This window comes from Gymnoscopelus braueri (genome assembly GCF_963280865.1).
Source record: "Gymnoscopelus braueri genome assembly, chromosome: 4".
NCBI lineage: Eukaryota > Metazoa > Chordata > Actinopteri > Myctophiformes > Myctophidae > Gymnoscopelus > Gymnoscopelus braueri.
The window spans coordinates 7,072,931-7,090,012 of record NC_137605.1 but is presented as its reverse complement, the minus strand read 5'-3'; the positions used below and the strand labels follow the sequence as shown (position 1 = coordinate 7,090,012).

Below are 17,082 nucleotides of genomic sequence, written 5' to 3'. Positions count from 1 at the left end.
GTGGGTGGGGTTATAAGCCACAGCTTCCAATCAAATGTAGTTTTCTGCACATGCTCAGAAGTGGTTGGGGTGGGAGGGGTGGGGTGTGTGAGGTCCTTGCTGGCAGACACCACATGGGGATAAATGCAAATGGATGTCTCAGAAATGCTACATTTACCTGGATATGTGGGAGGTGGTACATTAATGAATGAGGGCAACATACACACACATACTCCCGTAAGTATCAGGGGTATGCCTGAGGAATACCCTCCCAAAATCATTGCTTTTCACCCAGTGTTATTACAGATAGTAAGAAGAAAACAATAAACAGCATGATGTACAGTAACAGTGTTCAATATTTTCAGCATTTTGCTCAAATGCTATCTCACTGGCATACATGTTCAAATTATTACAAGAAAGTGTAAAACAATTATGGAACCCATATCATGTTTGATGAATTGTTGAAAAATATGTTAAGTAATTAAGCACACAGTGTATGAGCAATCAAGACAGGTAGAAGATGTTGCTACAGTATTTAAGGCCTTCTAGGCCTCTATGGATACTCTTCATATTACTGCTGCAACCTCTTGTCCCCTTTTAATGTGTGGTGACCTGTGGGATCTAGGGAGAAGCATAGATGAAAGGTCACTCTCACAGAAAGATAGTGGTGTAAAGTAACTAAGTAGTTTCAGTACTCTACTCCACTACATTTCAGAGGCAAATATTGTACTTTTACTCCACTAAAATTATTTGAAAAATTTAGTTACTAGTTACTTTGTAGATTTTGATTATTATTACAAAACATACATTAACCACTTCAGCCCTATATACATTTCGGCCATTTGAATATAGCCGATCTACAAGCTCACAATGCGTCGCGATGCGACGCATTTTGAGCTTGTAGATCTGCTATTTTCAAAGGATGTTTATGAATTTTATACATTTGAAAACTTGTATTGTATTTTTGAGACTGGTGCTGATCAAATAAACTTGGTGAAATTGTTAGTATAACCCTTGATCAAGTGGTTGTCAAGACATTGCACCAAATAACACTGTACGATATAAACAAAAGCAGATTCTGACCTCATTTGTCATTTCCTTGGACATTTGGACGATTTTCTTCTGGGCCTGGAACACCAACATTTTCATTAAAACCATAATTTGCAGCTATATTTTCACTAGCTATATTCAGAGGAAGCAGAACTAAATAATTGTATTCTCATGTACTTGTGCACAAGATGTAACAATATTCGAATATTGAATCTTGAACATTGAATAATACATACATCATTGAAAATGAATTATAACCAACAGAATATTACTAAGAACAGTAGATCAATCCCCCCCCCCACCAATTAAGAATTAAAATGCTCTTTCACCTGAGCTGTGTCTCGGCTCTCTCCATCTCTCCAGATTCAGCCTTGGGATTGTGTCGCAGTTGACGAGCCTTGATGTCACAGTGAAGACGTCCTGAGGAACAGTGCGGATTCCAGTGTTGTCACAGATGATCGTGGCCAGGGTTACGCGTTGCAGTTCAGCTCTCTGTTCACGGGTGAACACGCCTGGAGCCTCATACCACAACCTGGGAATAGAAAAGAAGGTGTGAGACGCACGCACGCACGCACGCGCACACACACAAATGTAGTGTAATGTATCTGTCTGTCTGTCTGTCTGTCTGTCTGTCTGTCTGTCTGTCTGTCTGTCTGTCTGTCTGTCTGTCTGTCTGTCTGTCTGTCTGTCTGTCTGTCTGTCTGTCTGTCTGTCTGTCTGTCTGTCTGTCTGTCTGTCTGTCTGTCTGTGTGTGTGTGTGTGTGTGTGTGTGTGTGTGTGTGTATGTATGTATGTATGTATGTATGAATACTGAGTACTGTATGTATTTCTATATCACTCACCTGTCTCCTAGACGGATATCCTGGAACTGTTTTCTAATGAGACAGGCAAACAGAGGGCCAACGCGGGCACCTCCGCTAAAAGGCTCGGCTACACCACCGAGCCAGACATCGATGTTGTCAGGTGTGCCATAGAGCTGAAGCAGCCTGCGAGCCAGGTTATGGTTCTGCAGAACTTGACCAAGCTGAGCCTCATTTTGAGGTTGAGAGAGCCCGCAAACCTTGCGCCAGGCGTTGTAACCTTGTTGGTAAACAAAGACATTTGTTATGGATTTTGATGAACCCACTAAGGCGTAAGGTTCCGATTCTACAAATGTCTTCTAGATCCTATAACAGTTTTCTGAAAAACGTATGTTGTTATATTAGTGGTTCTCAAACTTTTTCACATCAAGAACCTCCAAAATTATGTATGTATTAGGCCACGGATCCCCATCGCAAAATATTTTGTTCCAGGGACCCCCAGAAGCAAAGATTTGAGTAAAACATTTTTGCTTTAAAAATCACGAATCACGATTCTTTTAAAATGGCAGATCTACAAGCTCATAGCGCGGCACTCGGTGCCTCACTATGAGCTTGTATATCTGCCATTTAAAAAAGTATAAAATAATGATAATAATAATATTATAATAATTTAAGTGATTACACAGTTGCGCTCCCAGCTTGTAGATAATGCTATTTCCCCCCAAAAAGTTGTTTTTTAATGTTTTATATATTGTAAACATTTTTGAAATCTTCGCATAGGCCTATAATGAAATATGGAAACAATAAAACTGGCACATCCACTGGACGGCAGGTGCAGGACCAACAGTGGATATATATAAGAGAAATAATAAAGTCCGCACACTGACATTTTTAAAAGAAGCTCCCAGTCAAGGCTTCAATAAAGCCTTTACTGGGAGCTTCTTTTACATTTTTCAGTGTGCGGACTTTCTTATTTCTCCTATTATGAAATATGAACACCAGGTTGAAAGAGGTTAACACATGTACTGTACCACGAAGGCCATGGTCACGTCCTCTAGCCATGTTGAGGGCGCCCAGGTCCAACGCTACTTCAAAGATGAATTTGAAAAGCTGCTCCCTCACAGCATCCACCATCATGTTATCCTGAGTGTTCAGTTTAGTTGGCGATCTAACCATGCCACGGAGCACGGGGTCAATGCCACCTGAGAAAACCAATGTAAAAATTGTACTGTTACAATACCCATTGAAGAAATATTATTAAAAAAACACAATCATTTATGGACTTAGGAAATACATTTTTACATTTTTACATTTTTGTGTTGAGTAGCCTATAATGTGAATCATGAAAGATATGTTTTCTGCACATTACACGGTGTTGCCTTCATGTATACAGTGGTGGAAAAAATACTCACGTATTTTGCTTAAGTAAAAGTATCAATACTGCAATGTAGGAATACTCCATTACAAGTGAAAGTCCAGAATTCAGAATTTACTTGAGTAAAATTATAAAAGTATTGGTATCGAAATGTACTTAAAGTACCAAAAGTAGAAAGTACTCATTACGCAGAATGTTCCATTTTGCAAGTTTTCAAATGTATAAAATGTATAAAAATCTTTAGAAAATAGCAGATCTCTTGTAGATCGGCTATTTTCAAATAGCCTAGGTATAACATATAGGGCTAAAGGGGCACGGTGGCGCAGTCAGTAGCGCTGTCGCCTCACAGCTAGAAGGTCCTGGGTTCGATTCCCGCCGGGGACGATGTGGGCGCTGGGGGTGTGTCTTCTCCTCCGCATCATCAGCGCCCATACCCTAGGTGGGGTTGGCGAAAGGGCCTACTCTGTGTGGAGTTTGCATGTTCTCCCCGTGTCTCCTAGGGCAGTTAATACCCTCACAAAAACATGCAGTAATCCTGGTCACTACACTGCGTCCCCCTGGTCAGCCGGGGCGCCTGATGGAGGGGAAGGGAACTGGTTGGAATAACGTGTTCCTTCCACGCGGTACGTCCAACCAGGGAAACTCCCCCCTGTCAGGTGACAAGAAGGTCAGTTGGCTCTCATGCATTGAAGGAGGCATGAGCTCGGCCCTGGCCTCCCTAGGCTGGTGGGGGGAGTGTAGTGCCCAGGATCACTTAGCAAATTGGCACCGGGTGAAAAAAAGGGTTACAAAATCGAGGGATATAAAAAAAAAAATAGGGCTAAAGTGGTGAATGTATGTTTTATAACATAATAATCAAAATCTACAAAGTAACTAGTAACTAAAGTTTTCAAATAATTGTAGTGGAATAAAAGTACAATATTTGCCTCTGAGATGTAGTGGAGTAGTAGTACTGAAAATTGGAAATACTCCAGTAAAGTAAAAAATACCACAACATTGTACTTAAGTACAGTACTTGAGTAAATGCAATTAGTTATTTTCCACCACTGCATGTATAGTACACTGGTCTTCACCGAATGACGTATACTGTACCTTCAAAAACAACTCTCCAGGGCGTAAAGAAGGCCTGGAACAAGGGGACACTGCGGACACCACAGTCTACAGCCTGCCTGTAGTTTTCATCCAGCCGGGGCAACACAGGCGGGAGGGTGTTGTGTGCAAAGCGGTACGCTGCCGTAGCAAACACGTTGGAGACGCTGGGGTCTACGTTAGGGTTGTAGCCACGGTAAGGCCCAAGCGCTCGGATTTCGGCAGGACCAAGAATATGTAGCAGGTAGTCCCGGAACACGAACACCTAGAAGATTATGGAATGTTGTGGTGTGAGTCAGCCATGTGTAGGAACAGTGAGTGTCTGGAATGGATGAATACAGTATATATGTACAGTCTGTCTCTTCTGTAGTCCTGGCAGTTCTGTTTTAGTAGTTTCACTTGTTTCTACACTTTGTCTGGAGATGATTATGGCGGGGAGGATGAAGGAGGAAGCTGAATGCTATCCTGGAGGACCCCTCTCATCCATCATCATTTATTGATAGACTGAACATAATATCTATTGACTGCACATACTGTGTATTCTAATTCTAATCTAAGCTTATGTTTATGTATCTTGATTTGGTGCTTACTATGTACCTGTACCTCTCCTGTGTTTCATTCTACACCTGCATGTCCCTATGGCCTAACTTATCTTGTCTTACACAGATTTATTATTATTATCATGTTTTTAAAGGGTTAGTTCACCGAACAAAAACAAAAATCTTTCGATTAGTCACCCCATGGAGACTTGAATTCATGCATGGTTTTTAGTTTTTGTCACATTCCTAAGCCAATACTTTGATGGCCAGCCAACCGGTAGGCAGCGGTTCCGGCAGGAGACACAAAGGAGACTCTTTGCGTCTCGTACCGGAACCGCTGCCGGTCATACAGAACAAAACAATATCCATGAATTCAAGTCTCCATGGGGTGACTAATCGATAGAAAAAAAAGTCATTTTGGGGGTGAACTATCCCTTTAATATGAGAAATATGAGCACAAGTTGATACGTGGCAAAGGTCATGTTACCTGTGTGTAGGCACCATTGATCTTGCGAGCCTCTTGGTAGAGCGTCTCACCGTCCCATTGGGGGTTAATTCTCTTCAGTGCACGCGCTAGACGGTTGTGTTCACGCAGGAATAGCGTGTGAATAGATGTCAGGTATATGTTCTCATTCACACGGGTGTCACCTGAAAAAAATAGCAAAACAGACAATGACCAAATATCAATCACTTCCTCTTGTCAACATGTCAAATACTATCATTGGATGTTTGCCTTAATTTGAGTGGTCAGGTGGGCTTTAAAAGAGTGTATCAATAGCATTCTTCATTCGTCAGCAGATTAAAGGGATTTAATTCATTATAAAGGAGACTCTTTGTGTCTCCTACAGGAATCGCTGCCGGCCATCAAATTATTGGCTTAAGAATGCGACAAAAACAAAAAATATATAGCTGCAAGCAGCGATAAGCGGGGCCAGGGGAGAGAGAGAGAGAGAGAGAGAGAGAGAGAGAGAGAGAGAGAGAGAGAGAGAGAGAGAGAGAGAGAGAGAGAGAGAGAGACTAATGAGCAGTGAGTGAGGGCAGGTGTGATTATGGATTGAGAGGGAATGACAGCAGGTGAGGTGGGTAGATCCAATCCATGGGAATAGGCCAGGTGGACTGTTGCTGTTGCTCACTTTCTAAAAGAACATAATTATGAGAGAGAGAGAGAGAGAGAGAGAGAGAGAGAGAGAGAGAGAGAGAGAGAGAGAGAGAGAGAGAGAGAGACGGAATAGATTGAAGAGAGAGAGAGAGACGGAATAGATTGAAGAGAGAGAGAGATAAACGGAATAGATTGAAGAGAAAGAGAGAGAGAGAGAGAGAGAAACGGAATAGATTGAAGAGAAAGAGAGAGAGAGAAACGGAATAGATTGAAGAGAAAGAGAGAGAGAGAGAGAAACTGAATAGATTGAAGAGAAAGAGAGAGAGAGAATCAGAATAGATTGAAGAGAGAGAGAGAGAGAGAGAGAGAGAGAGAGAGAGAGAGAGAGAGAGAGAGAGAAACGGAATAGATTGAAGAGAAAGAGAGAGAGAGAGAGAGAGAAACTGAATAGATTGAAGAGAAAGAGAGAGAGAGACTTGGAAACGGAATAGATTGAAGAGAGAGAGAGACATGGAAACTGAATAGATTGAAGAGAGAGAGAGCGAGAGAGACATGGAAACGGAATAGATTGAAGAGAGAGAGAGAGAGACATGGAAACATAATAGACTGTAGAGAGAGAGAGATGGAAGCAGAACGGATTGAATGGACATCTCAACCTATTGCCATTAACAGGAATCGAACCCTCAACCTTTGGATTGACAGGCTGCAACACTACCTATAGTGCTATAGCTTTGTACAGATTGAGGTTGTCTGTTGAAGATAAAAGTGAACCAGTGAAAGCAGCCGACCTACAAGCTCAGAAACACGTTGCTATCTGAAAAGTTGTGAGATTGGAGATTGGAGAGAGAGAGACATGGAAACGGAATAGATTGAAGAGATAAGGATAATTCCTTTAACAGGTCCGTTCATGAAAGTCCTTGCGGTCTTGTTTCCAATGAGGGCCTGTGAGCAATTAGGGGTTAAGAGTCTTGCTCAGGGACAAATTTCATTTGCTGGCCTGGCCTGGAATCGTACCTGGGGCAACTAGGGCCTCTGGCTCCCTAGGCTGGCTCACTAACCACTCAGCTATGGCCGCCCCTCAAGAGAGAGAGAGAGAGAGAGAGAGAGAGAGAGAGAGAGAGAGAGAGAGAGAGAGAGAGAGAGAGAGAGAGAGAGAGAGAGAGAGAGAGAGAGAGAGAGAGAGAGAGAGAGAGAGAGAGAGAGAGAGAGAGAGAGAGACATGGAAACGGAATAGATTGAAGAGGGAGACATGGAAACGGAATAGATTGAAGAGAGAGAGAGAGAGAGACATGGAAACAGAATAGATTGAAGAGAGAGAGAGACATGGAAACATAATAGATTGAAAAGAGAGAGAGAGATGGAAGCAGAATGGATTGATTGGACATCTCAACCTATTGCCATTAACAGGAATCGAACCCTCAACCTTCGGATTGACAGGCTGCAACACTACCTATAGTGCTATAGCTTTGTCCAGGCTAAGGTTGTCTGTTGAAGATAAAAATGAACCAGTGAAAGCAGCCGATCTACAAGCTCAGAAACACGTTGCTATCTGAAAAGTTTTGAGATTGTAGATCGTCTATTTTCAGAATGAAGTATGTCATACATTGCAAAAACATACCTTCTCAGATAAGCATTTCATGTTATCTTTATCAATTGCATATGTATTCATTAATACAGTCTTGTTGTTTGCAATGCACTTTAAATGAAGTCTCCACCAAGTGAGGCTTGAACCGGCAACCTTGATGTTGTGAAACATTCACTTAAGCGGGAAGCCATTGGACCAAGAGACCTGATACAGTGAAAACGGAGGTCAGACAGATGATACCATTTCACGCAAATAACTGAAAAATCCTGGGTTTAAGTGTTTTTCAAACTGCTCAAAATTGCGGACAATCTAAGGGCGGAGAGAGAGACATGGAAACGGAATAGATTGAAGAGAGAGAGACATGGAAACAATAGATTGAAGAGAGAGAAGGATGGAAGCAGAATGGATTGATTGGACGTGTCAACCTATTGCCATTAACAGGAATCGAACCCTCAACCTTCGTATTGACGGGCTGCAATATTACCTATAGTGCTATAGCTTTGTCCAGGCTGAGGTTGTCTGTTGAAGATAAAAGTGAACCAGTGAAAGCAGCCGATCTACAAGCTCAGAAACACGTTGCTATCTGAAAAGTTTTGAGATTGTAGAACGGCTATTTTCAGAATGAAGTATGTCATACATTGCAAAAACATACCCTCTCAAATAAGTATTTCAGGTTAAGTTTAACAATTGCACATGTATTAATTGACACAATCATGTTGTGTGCAATGCAACTTTAATGAAGTCCGCATTAAGTGAGGCTTGAACTGGCAACCTTCAGGTTGTGAGGCACACGTTTAAGGGAGAAGCCATTGGACCAACAGACAAGAACCTGTGAAAAAGGAGATCACACAGATGATACAGTTTCACGCAAATAGCTGAAAAATCCTGGGTTTAAGTGTTTTTCAAACTGCTCAAAATTGCGGACAATCTAAGGGCGGAGCTTACTGGTCAACGTGATACATGTGTTCCTCATGAGTCAAGGCACATGTGTAAACAGGTTTAATGGCTGTCGGCCAAACGAGGCATGACTTTTGCCTGTTTAAAGTTTGCACTTTCAAAAAATCGCTATAGCGCCCCCCTTTGACCAATTGGAGTAAGATTGGTTTCAGTAATATTTGGAATGACCCTCAACATTACCGCAAAGTTTCAAAGAAATGTGAGTCTGCATGTATGTGTTAGGGGCAGATGAATAATTGTCATAAAACTGCAATATTCATTGGCTCATTAAAGCTTCATTTTTTCACTTATGGAAAATCCTCGCTGCTTGTTTGTCGGCAAAGGTCCAAAGTTCATGTGTAAAACGTTTCGTGCAGATTACTCAAAAATCCCAGGAGGAGATAGGTTTTAACTGTTTTTCATATAATTCAAAATGGTGGGAGATCTAAAGGTCAGAGGTCAAAAGTCAGAGGGTTAAAGTTGTTCATCATGAGTAGACGCATGTGTGTATTGAAGTTTTATGGCTGTAGGTCAAACAGGGCATGAGTTGTACCTGTTCAAAGTTGGCATTTTCAATTGAGTGCTATAGCGCCACCTTTTGACGAAAGATTGTGAGATTTATTTCTTGATAGTTTTTCATGACCATCTACCATATGGCCGAGTTTCGTAAAAAAGCGACAGCACGGTTCACCCAGAACTGCGAAAAGTGGCGGAAACAGAAGAATACCTACAATAATAAAACAGGCCCAGAGCTGAGCTCTGGCCCCGTAAATATCCATGAATTCAAGTCTCCATGGGGTGACTAATCGATAGAAAAAAAGTCATTTTGTGGGGTGAACTATCCCTTTAAAATATTTTATACTCAGCCTCAGAGTCAAACAGAGCTCACACTAACCTGCAAAGAAACAGGGCACCTCTGTTGCATTTCGGTCACCGGTGATCGTTCTGCGTGTGGCACACATGTTTGCATTCATAGGGTCGAAGGGAAGCAGTTCACGTCCACTGTCTCGGAGTGATGGATTGACACGCATCAGGCCCCTGTCATCTGTGAAGTCACGGAGGCGAATCGCTAGCTGTTCCTCAGCCCCATATACTTGGCCAAGGTCAAGGAAGGATGTGATGGCGTTGATCTGCTCTCTCTCGTTGGGTTCACCGCCAAAATTGAAGGCAGAAGTTCCTGTTCCACAAGCAGGTGCCGATCTGAAGGAAGGCAGGCAGCCTTCAGGGGGGCGGGGGCGACGAGGGTCATCTGTGGGGAACTGTTCATTGGAAAGCATAGATTAAATCACTTAAGCCGTATATACTGTGACAAAATAGTGAAAATAGTTGTCCTATTAGTTTAATGGCATATCCAACCCAATGAGCCATAGTTGGCTATTAGACGTCAGTCTAAAACCGGGTTATAACTGGTCGAACAGTGAAAGTTTTTTCAACGTCTATTCTTAGACTATCTACTTAGCCTAGACGTTGATTAGCTGTTTTTTAAGCGTCTATATAGACGTCGATATTATAGACGTAATTCAACGGCTATAATATAGACGTCTATATAGATGCTTAAAAAACAGCTAATCAACGTCAAGGCTAAGAATAGACGTTGAAAGAACTTTCACTGTTGGACCAGTTATAACCCGGTTTTAGCAGAGCCGTTAGACGTATTTTAAACGTCTAATAGCCCAAATATGCTCAGTGGGAAAATAGGGACACCAGATTCAAAGTGCTTGAAGTTTATGGGAAGAAAAAACAGCAACACTGGGAACAGTTTGGGGAAATGTTGAAATTGTTGCAGGATAATAACATAACATGAACATAAAGATTATTGCAGTAAGGCTAGAAGGAGGACACCAACCACAACGGGGATGCAGGGCTCTACTTCTTCACAGCTCTCCTCACAGTTAACGCCTTTGCTGAAGGAACGAATGCTGGGGGAGAACGGCGTGAAGCTGAGATCGTGATCGTTCCACTGGCCAAAAAAGGTGGTCATGAGGGTGTTCTCTCTGTCCTTGACCACGTTGGCATCCATTGTGCGTAGAATGCTGTTGGAGACCGTTCTCACCTTAGAGAGGAGCAGAATTTGGTTACGTTCGCATTTATTGAAGATGTTATTCTGATTATGTCATGCTTCATGCACAGTGGTGGAAAGTAAGTAAGTACATTTACTCAAGTAATGTACTTAAGTGCACTTTTGAATTATTTGTACTTTACTTGAGTATTTCCAATTTCAAATACTTTTACTTGTACTCCACTACATGTCAGATGGGGATTTTGTACTTTTACTCCACTACAATTATTTGTAATCTTTAGTTACTAGTTACTTTGTAGATTTTGATTATTATTACAAACATACATTAACCACTTCAGCAATATATACATTTCGGCCATTTGAAAATAGCCGATCTACAAGCTCACAATGCGTCGCATTGTGAGCTTGTAGATCTGCTATTTTCAAAATATGTTTATACATTTGAAAACTTGAAATGGGACATTCTTCATAATGAGTACTTTTACTTTTGGTACTTTAAGTACATTTTGATACCAATACTTTTGTACTTTTACTCAAGTACATTTTGAATTCCGGACTTTTACTTGTAACGGAGTATTTCTATATTGCAGTATTGATACTTGAATATCATACCAGTGGGAGCATGAAATTGTTGATCTTGTTTCTGGAGCCTTTTGTCAGGAAGATTCCATCATCGTATTCAGCAGAAAGCCAGCGGGCGAACGGGGTGTTGGAGGCCCCAAGACGAGGTCTCCTCCTAAAAAAAAATATATGAAAGTCATGCATTTGATAGATTCAATTGAGAAACCCAAAGGAAACAGACAATCCCAGACACATTTCTAACAAATGTAGCTGTAATATTAGAAACACTGTTCTGGAACATTTGCTTTTCTTAAAGATGAGTTTAAAAATTTAAATTGATGTCTTGAAAACAGAAGGTGCTCAATCATCAAATCAAATTATATTTCATATCATTAAAGTAGTCCTATCCAAGTTATGATAGAAAATGACAAATAAAGCGATTCTGATTCTGATTCTGATTCTGATTCTGTTATACATCTTGATGGCTATGTACAGCCTAATTAGGCTCAGCTGTGTAATGTAACAAATGCAAGATAGCAGCTCTCACATGTTGTTGCAGACGCTTGTGGCTGTGCGAAACCTGTCCAGGTTTTGGATGGTGTGGCATTGTGGGTCACGCACTCGAGCAGAACATCCCGTTATTTCAGCGAGGCTCGTCAGCTGCTCAGGAGTAAGAAGATCTGAAAAGAACCAATAAAAAGTTTGTGTCTGTGAGTTTCTATATAATGCAGCCCAGGGGTCTTCAACGTTTTTCAGGCCAAGGACCCCCTAGCTGAGAGAAAGATGAAGCAGGGACCCCCCCCCACTACATATTGTATTCATGTGTGTGTTTTCAGACATTTAAGCACTTAAACCATCAATACTTTGTAAACTTGACCGTTGGCTCTGTACTTGGTCCTCTCTTTTCCCCCCCCTCTACACCAAAACTCTTGGCCGAAAATAGCAGATCTACAAGCACACAACGCCTCGCGCTGCGAGGCGTTGTGTGCTTGTAGATCTGCAATTTTTTGGCTAATGTTCCCCTCAGAATAGGGACGATAGGGTTCAAGTGGTTGGTGTAAAAAAAGTCTAAATCACACAAAGAGTTGGCGGCCCCCCTGTAGTTACTCTGAGGACCCCCTAGGGGTCACGGACCCCCTGTTGAAGACCCCTGATGTAGCCTATATGAGCCTGATTTATACTTTGTCATGGAGTTGTGCACCGAAAATGGTGATCTACAAGCCCACAACGCCTCACAATGCTACATATTGTGAGCTTGCAGATCAGCTAGATTGCACTTTTCTATTAGGTATTAGATTGTGTGGAATGTGCATTTGTTTTGAAATTTCGGCTGACCTGTTGCATTCAGCGAGCGTTTGTGCACATGGTGGACCTTGTCGTGCAGCAGTCTGATGGTTTGGGCCATGTAGTCTGCAGATCGCACCGCTTGGCGGGTATCTCCACGGGGTTGCTTCATGAGCCGAAGGATATCAGAGGGGCTAACGTGATCCCTACGCACCCTGCGCAGGCTCCTTGAAAGAAAATAGACAGTAATGATAAATGAAAGAATCATGTCCTACAGCACACATGGGCAACTGGCGCCACATGCGGCCCCCACCTTCACTTAATGCGTCCCGCAGGTTAATATGGGAATACTGATATATTATTGATTTCAGCTGTTACAATTCCAAACATGCAAACATGACCCGCTTTAATTACTTCAGTCTGTATTAGTAGCTTAATGACTAGTATTACAATTCTATTGTCTTTTTTTATGTCCAATGTATTTGTATTTAAGTTCATAAAGTTAACATAAGTATAACTAAATGCATTTGAAATTAAACAAAACATTTGACTTTTCAGGATTCCAATTCAAAAATAGCAAAAAAATAATTCAGGATTCAATTCAAAAATAGCAAAAATAGCCGATCTACAAGCTCAAAACGCGTCGCACTGCGACGCGTTTTGAGCTTGTAGATCGGCTATTTTTGCTACTTTTGTGACATAGTAGGGCATTCATTTACGAAAAATGTTAAAATACGGAGATAAGAGGTTTCTACCCGACAATATGCAATGTGGCCCCCTGGAGTGAGTGTGGAAATACAGTGGCCCTTTCCATCATCAAAGTTGCCCACCCCTGTCCTAAAGAGATCAAAATATCCTCCTGTCCTCCATTTTTGTTTTCATTTGTTATTCAAGTGTAGTAGATTAGCTCAGAGCCTCTGCCTAAAGATCAAAAGCCTAATTTTCCCCCAGCCGAGGATGATTCCCTTTTAGGCTAGTGGATAAGATCATTAGCTTTAGTTTCCCTTCCTGGGTGTTACACAAACCATTTAAAATAATTATTTTTTACTGATTATTACTGTTCCTGTTGAAGCAGAATAAATGGGTTGTATGCATTCTTCAGTTGTTTAGTGAACTGTACTGTATGTAGTAGGTAAATTCATGAACTCACTCTTCTCTGGAGTACTTGTAAGCTTCATCCACAATCGTCTTTGCCTTCTCAAAAGCATCTTGAAAGTATGGGCTGCCCAAATGTTCCCCTGTAAACCATCAGAAAGAGAATTAGTCCTTCCATACCATGGACATTGACAGGGTTTGTGATATCCATGCAAGCAATGACCAACATTATGCTGAGCAGCTAAACAATGAATATAATATAACTTAATGAAATGATGCAGTTTTTCATTTTGTAAAACATTATACCTGATGGAGTAGACTGGCTGTGCATGAAGCACATGCCCAGTGTCAAACAGATGAAGAGACAGGGATTCATCTCTGAAATGTATCATGAGAGAAGAAATATCAGTCTATTTCATATATAAAGTGGAGGTGGAAAAAGTACTGAAATGCTTTACTTAAGTAAAAGTATCAATACTGCAATGTAGAAATACTCCGTTACAAATTAAAGTCGGAATTCAAAATGTACTTGAGTAAAAGTACGAAAGTACTGTAATCAAAATTTACTTAAAGTACCAGAAGTAAAAGTACTCATTATGCAGAATGTCCTGTTTCACAAGTTTCAAATGTCAAAAAAACTTTTGAAAATAGCAGATCTACAAGCTCACAACGCGTCGCATCGCGACGTGTTGTGAGCTTGTAGATCGGCTATTTTCAAATGGCCAAACTGTATATAAGACTGAAGTGGTTAATGTATGTTTTGTAATAATAATCAAAATCTACAAAGTAACTAGTAACTAAAGTTTTCAAATAACTGTAGTGGAGTAAAAGTACAACATTTGGATCCGAGATGTAGTGGAGTAGAAGTAAAAGTATTGGAAATTGGAAATACTCAAGTAAAGTACAAATACCTCAAAATTGTACTTAAGTACAGTACTTGAGTAAATGTACTTACTTACTTTACACCACTGTATAGCCTACAATAGGTAATTTTCAAATCTTTGCAAAAGATGACAGAAAGAAACATAATAATGACCCCCTTACCTGTGACTTTGATGGTCCTCTGAGAACTCCAACATACCGCTAGCCCTACTTATAGTCAGAAAAAGGCCCTAGTTACTTGGAAGTCGGATGTCTGACTCGGAGTCGGATGTCCGACTTCCAAGTAACGGACAACATTGATGCGTCATCATACATCAAATAAAAGCCTGTATTTACCTTGATGTACTAAAACCTCCCTTAAATACACACTATGCTGTGTGCGTGTGTAAAACTGTCATCCTTGAGTTGAATTTCCTTTCTGTTGTCACGCACATTAACAGTATCCACCATCGATAAAATAAAATATAATACAAATCTTCCCTTTCCTACATTACTAAATGCATGGTCAGGGACCACATGCATTACCTCCACGGACCACCAGTTGAAAACACATGATGTAGGCAACAATGTAGTCACTGTAGTTAATATTTATGGTTTTCAATGGGTTTCCCACATGTAAGTTTAGAACACTGTCCATTCTGCTACCACTACAGACACTACACTGTGCATTTAGCAAGACTGACTACAGTAATGTTCTAATCAATGTGGAAAGCAAAACATCGGACATATTATCAGTTTTAAATGATATGTTGCTGTATTTGATGGGGAGGGTTCGGGGTGTCAAGATCTTTCTTTCTTTCTTTTTCCTTTATTTATTCAGGGAAACCCATTGAGAGCAAGCTCTCTTTTTCAAGGACGCCCTGATAACAAACATTTGAATCACAATACAATGTCACAACTTTGACAATAAAGCAAAAAAGAAAAGCAGAAGCATAAAACCACATTAAAATAATCGCAAAAGGCGGTGAATCAGACAATACAGTGAGGACATGGATAACAACACAGAGATTTAAAATCAGATGCAAATAAACAGTGTTACATGAAACAGGTACGTAGTGTGTCCTCAAGAAGCACCCTGAATGTCTCTATTGAGACCAATCGCACCAGTTTCAGAGAGTCCTGAAGTTTGTTCCATTTGTGTGGAGCATAAAACATGAATGCAGTTTTTCCTTGTTCACTGCTCTTACGTGGACTGGTATATCTAATGTGTGTTTGTGAACGTGTTGAGTGACCAGTAACCTTTGGTTCCAGAAGCAAGGTTAGGTATAAAGGAAGTTTACCACACAAGGCCTTATAAATAAATAACATACAATGTTGCTCTCGATCCCAATGCATCCGATAGATAGAATCGGGAAAAATAAACTGGCCGGCCGCTATACACACACACACACACACACACACACACATGAGGTGGCGCTGCTCAGTGGCGACCCGGGCTCTAGTGCTGCTGCTGCATTAAGCGCTTTTTAATTGTTTGTACTGTTTTATCGTTGTTTGTCCTGGCATAATTTGTACAAGCAGTAAAGAGAAACACATAGCTTTTCTCTTATGGGAAGCAACGAAGGCTATAGCTGCTGTCTCAGCTGTCAGCAACTTTGTTGTGAGGAGAGCTAGCTCTTGAGCTAGCCAGGGGGCTAGGCTAACCGCTAAGGAACAGACACCTGCCTGGGAACCTTTCTGGAGCCATGGCAGCACTGTGGACGATGCTTGTGCTGTTCTTGGTCTTTGGGGAACTCCTGTACACAAGTGGGTTTGAAACTCTTCCTACAAACACGGCAGTGCTCCATGCCTACACGAGAGAGGCCCTGCTCGCCCTCCGGTCTAAAGGGAATACACCGCCAGCGAACCTCCCTGAGGCCGTCATCAGCAGCCCTGCCGGGGGAGCCAGACGGAGGAAGAGGGGTAGGAAAGGTGGCGTCCGGCAACGAGTCCGCAGAAGAGGAAACAAGCCTCCGCTGCCCTCGATCATCTTGAGCAACGTGCGGTCGCTTCGAAATAAAATGGATGAGCTCCGTGTACACACAAGATTTAGCCATGAGTACCGGGAGGCTAATATCTTGGTGTTTACTGAAACGTGGCTACGGGAGGATATACCTAACTCCATGCTGGAGCTGGAGGGCTTCTCATCAACACGGGCGGATCGGGAGGCTACGTCTGGGAAGTCCAAAGGAGGAGGACTCAGTGTGTATGTGAGTAACAGTTGGTGCAGCCAATATACGATCAGAGAGAAGTACTGTGACCCGGACCTGGAACTGCTTTGTCTCTCTATGAGACCGTTCTACCTGCCGAGGGAATTTGGCAACATTGTTATTTGTGTAGCTTATGTACCGCCTAGTGCAAATGCAGCTAGAGCTGCAAATAGACTAGCAGACTGTGTACACTCACAAATGCAACGCACGCCTGGAGCCCCTGTCTTTGTACTGGGGGACCTGAACCACTGTAGACTGGAGCCAGTTCTACCTGGGTTTCACCAGTATGTGAAATGTGGTACAAGGAAAAAAAATGTTTTAGACAAATGTTATGGCAACATCAAATATGCGTACAGAGCCAAGGTTCTCCCTCCTCTTGCCAACTCGGATCACTCTACTGTTCAGCTCATGCCCACTTATAAATCTGTCTTAAAGTCTAGTAAGCCTGTCCAAAAAACTGTTATACAGTGGTCAGAGGACAGTGTGGAGGCTCTTAAGGGCTGCTTCCTATGTACGGACTGGAGCATTTTCCATGATCTTGAATTGAATGAGGCTACAGAGACTGTAACGGACTATATTAATTTCTGTGTGGACAATGT

General features: G+C 41.7%; 1 protein-coding gene across 1 annotated transcript; it reads right to left on the bottom strand.

Moving 5' to 3' along the window:
• Positions 1-461: 461 nt before the first annotated feature.
• On the bottom strand, positions 462-14,483 carry LOC308083866 (eosinophil peroxidase-like). The gene is made up of 15 exons (XM_080426274.1): positions 14,457-14,483; positions 13,719-13,788; positions 13,468-13,555; positions 12,369-12,544; positions 11,581-11,713; positions 11,085-11,208; positions 10,299-10,505; positions 9,348-9,711; positions 5,320-5,480; positions 4,297-4,558; positions 2,861-3,031; positions 1,872-2,109; positions 1,359-1,561; positions 1,063-1,107; positions 462-600 (listed from the first exon to the last, which is right to left on the bottom strand). Exons 2-14 carry the CDS (start codon positions 13,786-13,788, stop codon positions 1,064-1,066), a joined length of 2,241 nt encoding a protein of 746 aa, XP_080282400.1. The 5' UTR covers positions 14,457-14,483; the 3' UTR covers positions 462-600; position 1,063.
• Positions 14,484-17,082: the final 2,599 nt, after the last annotated feature.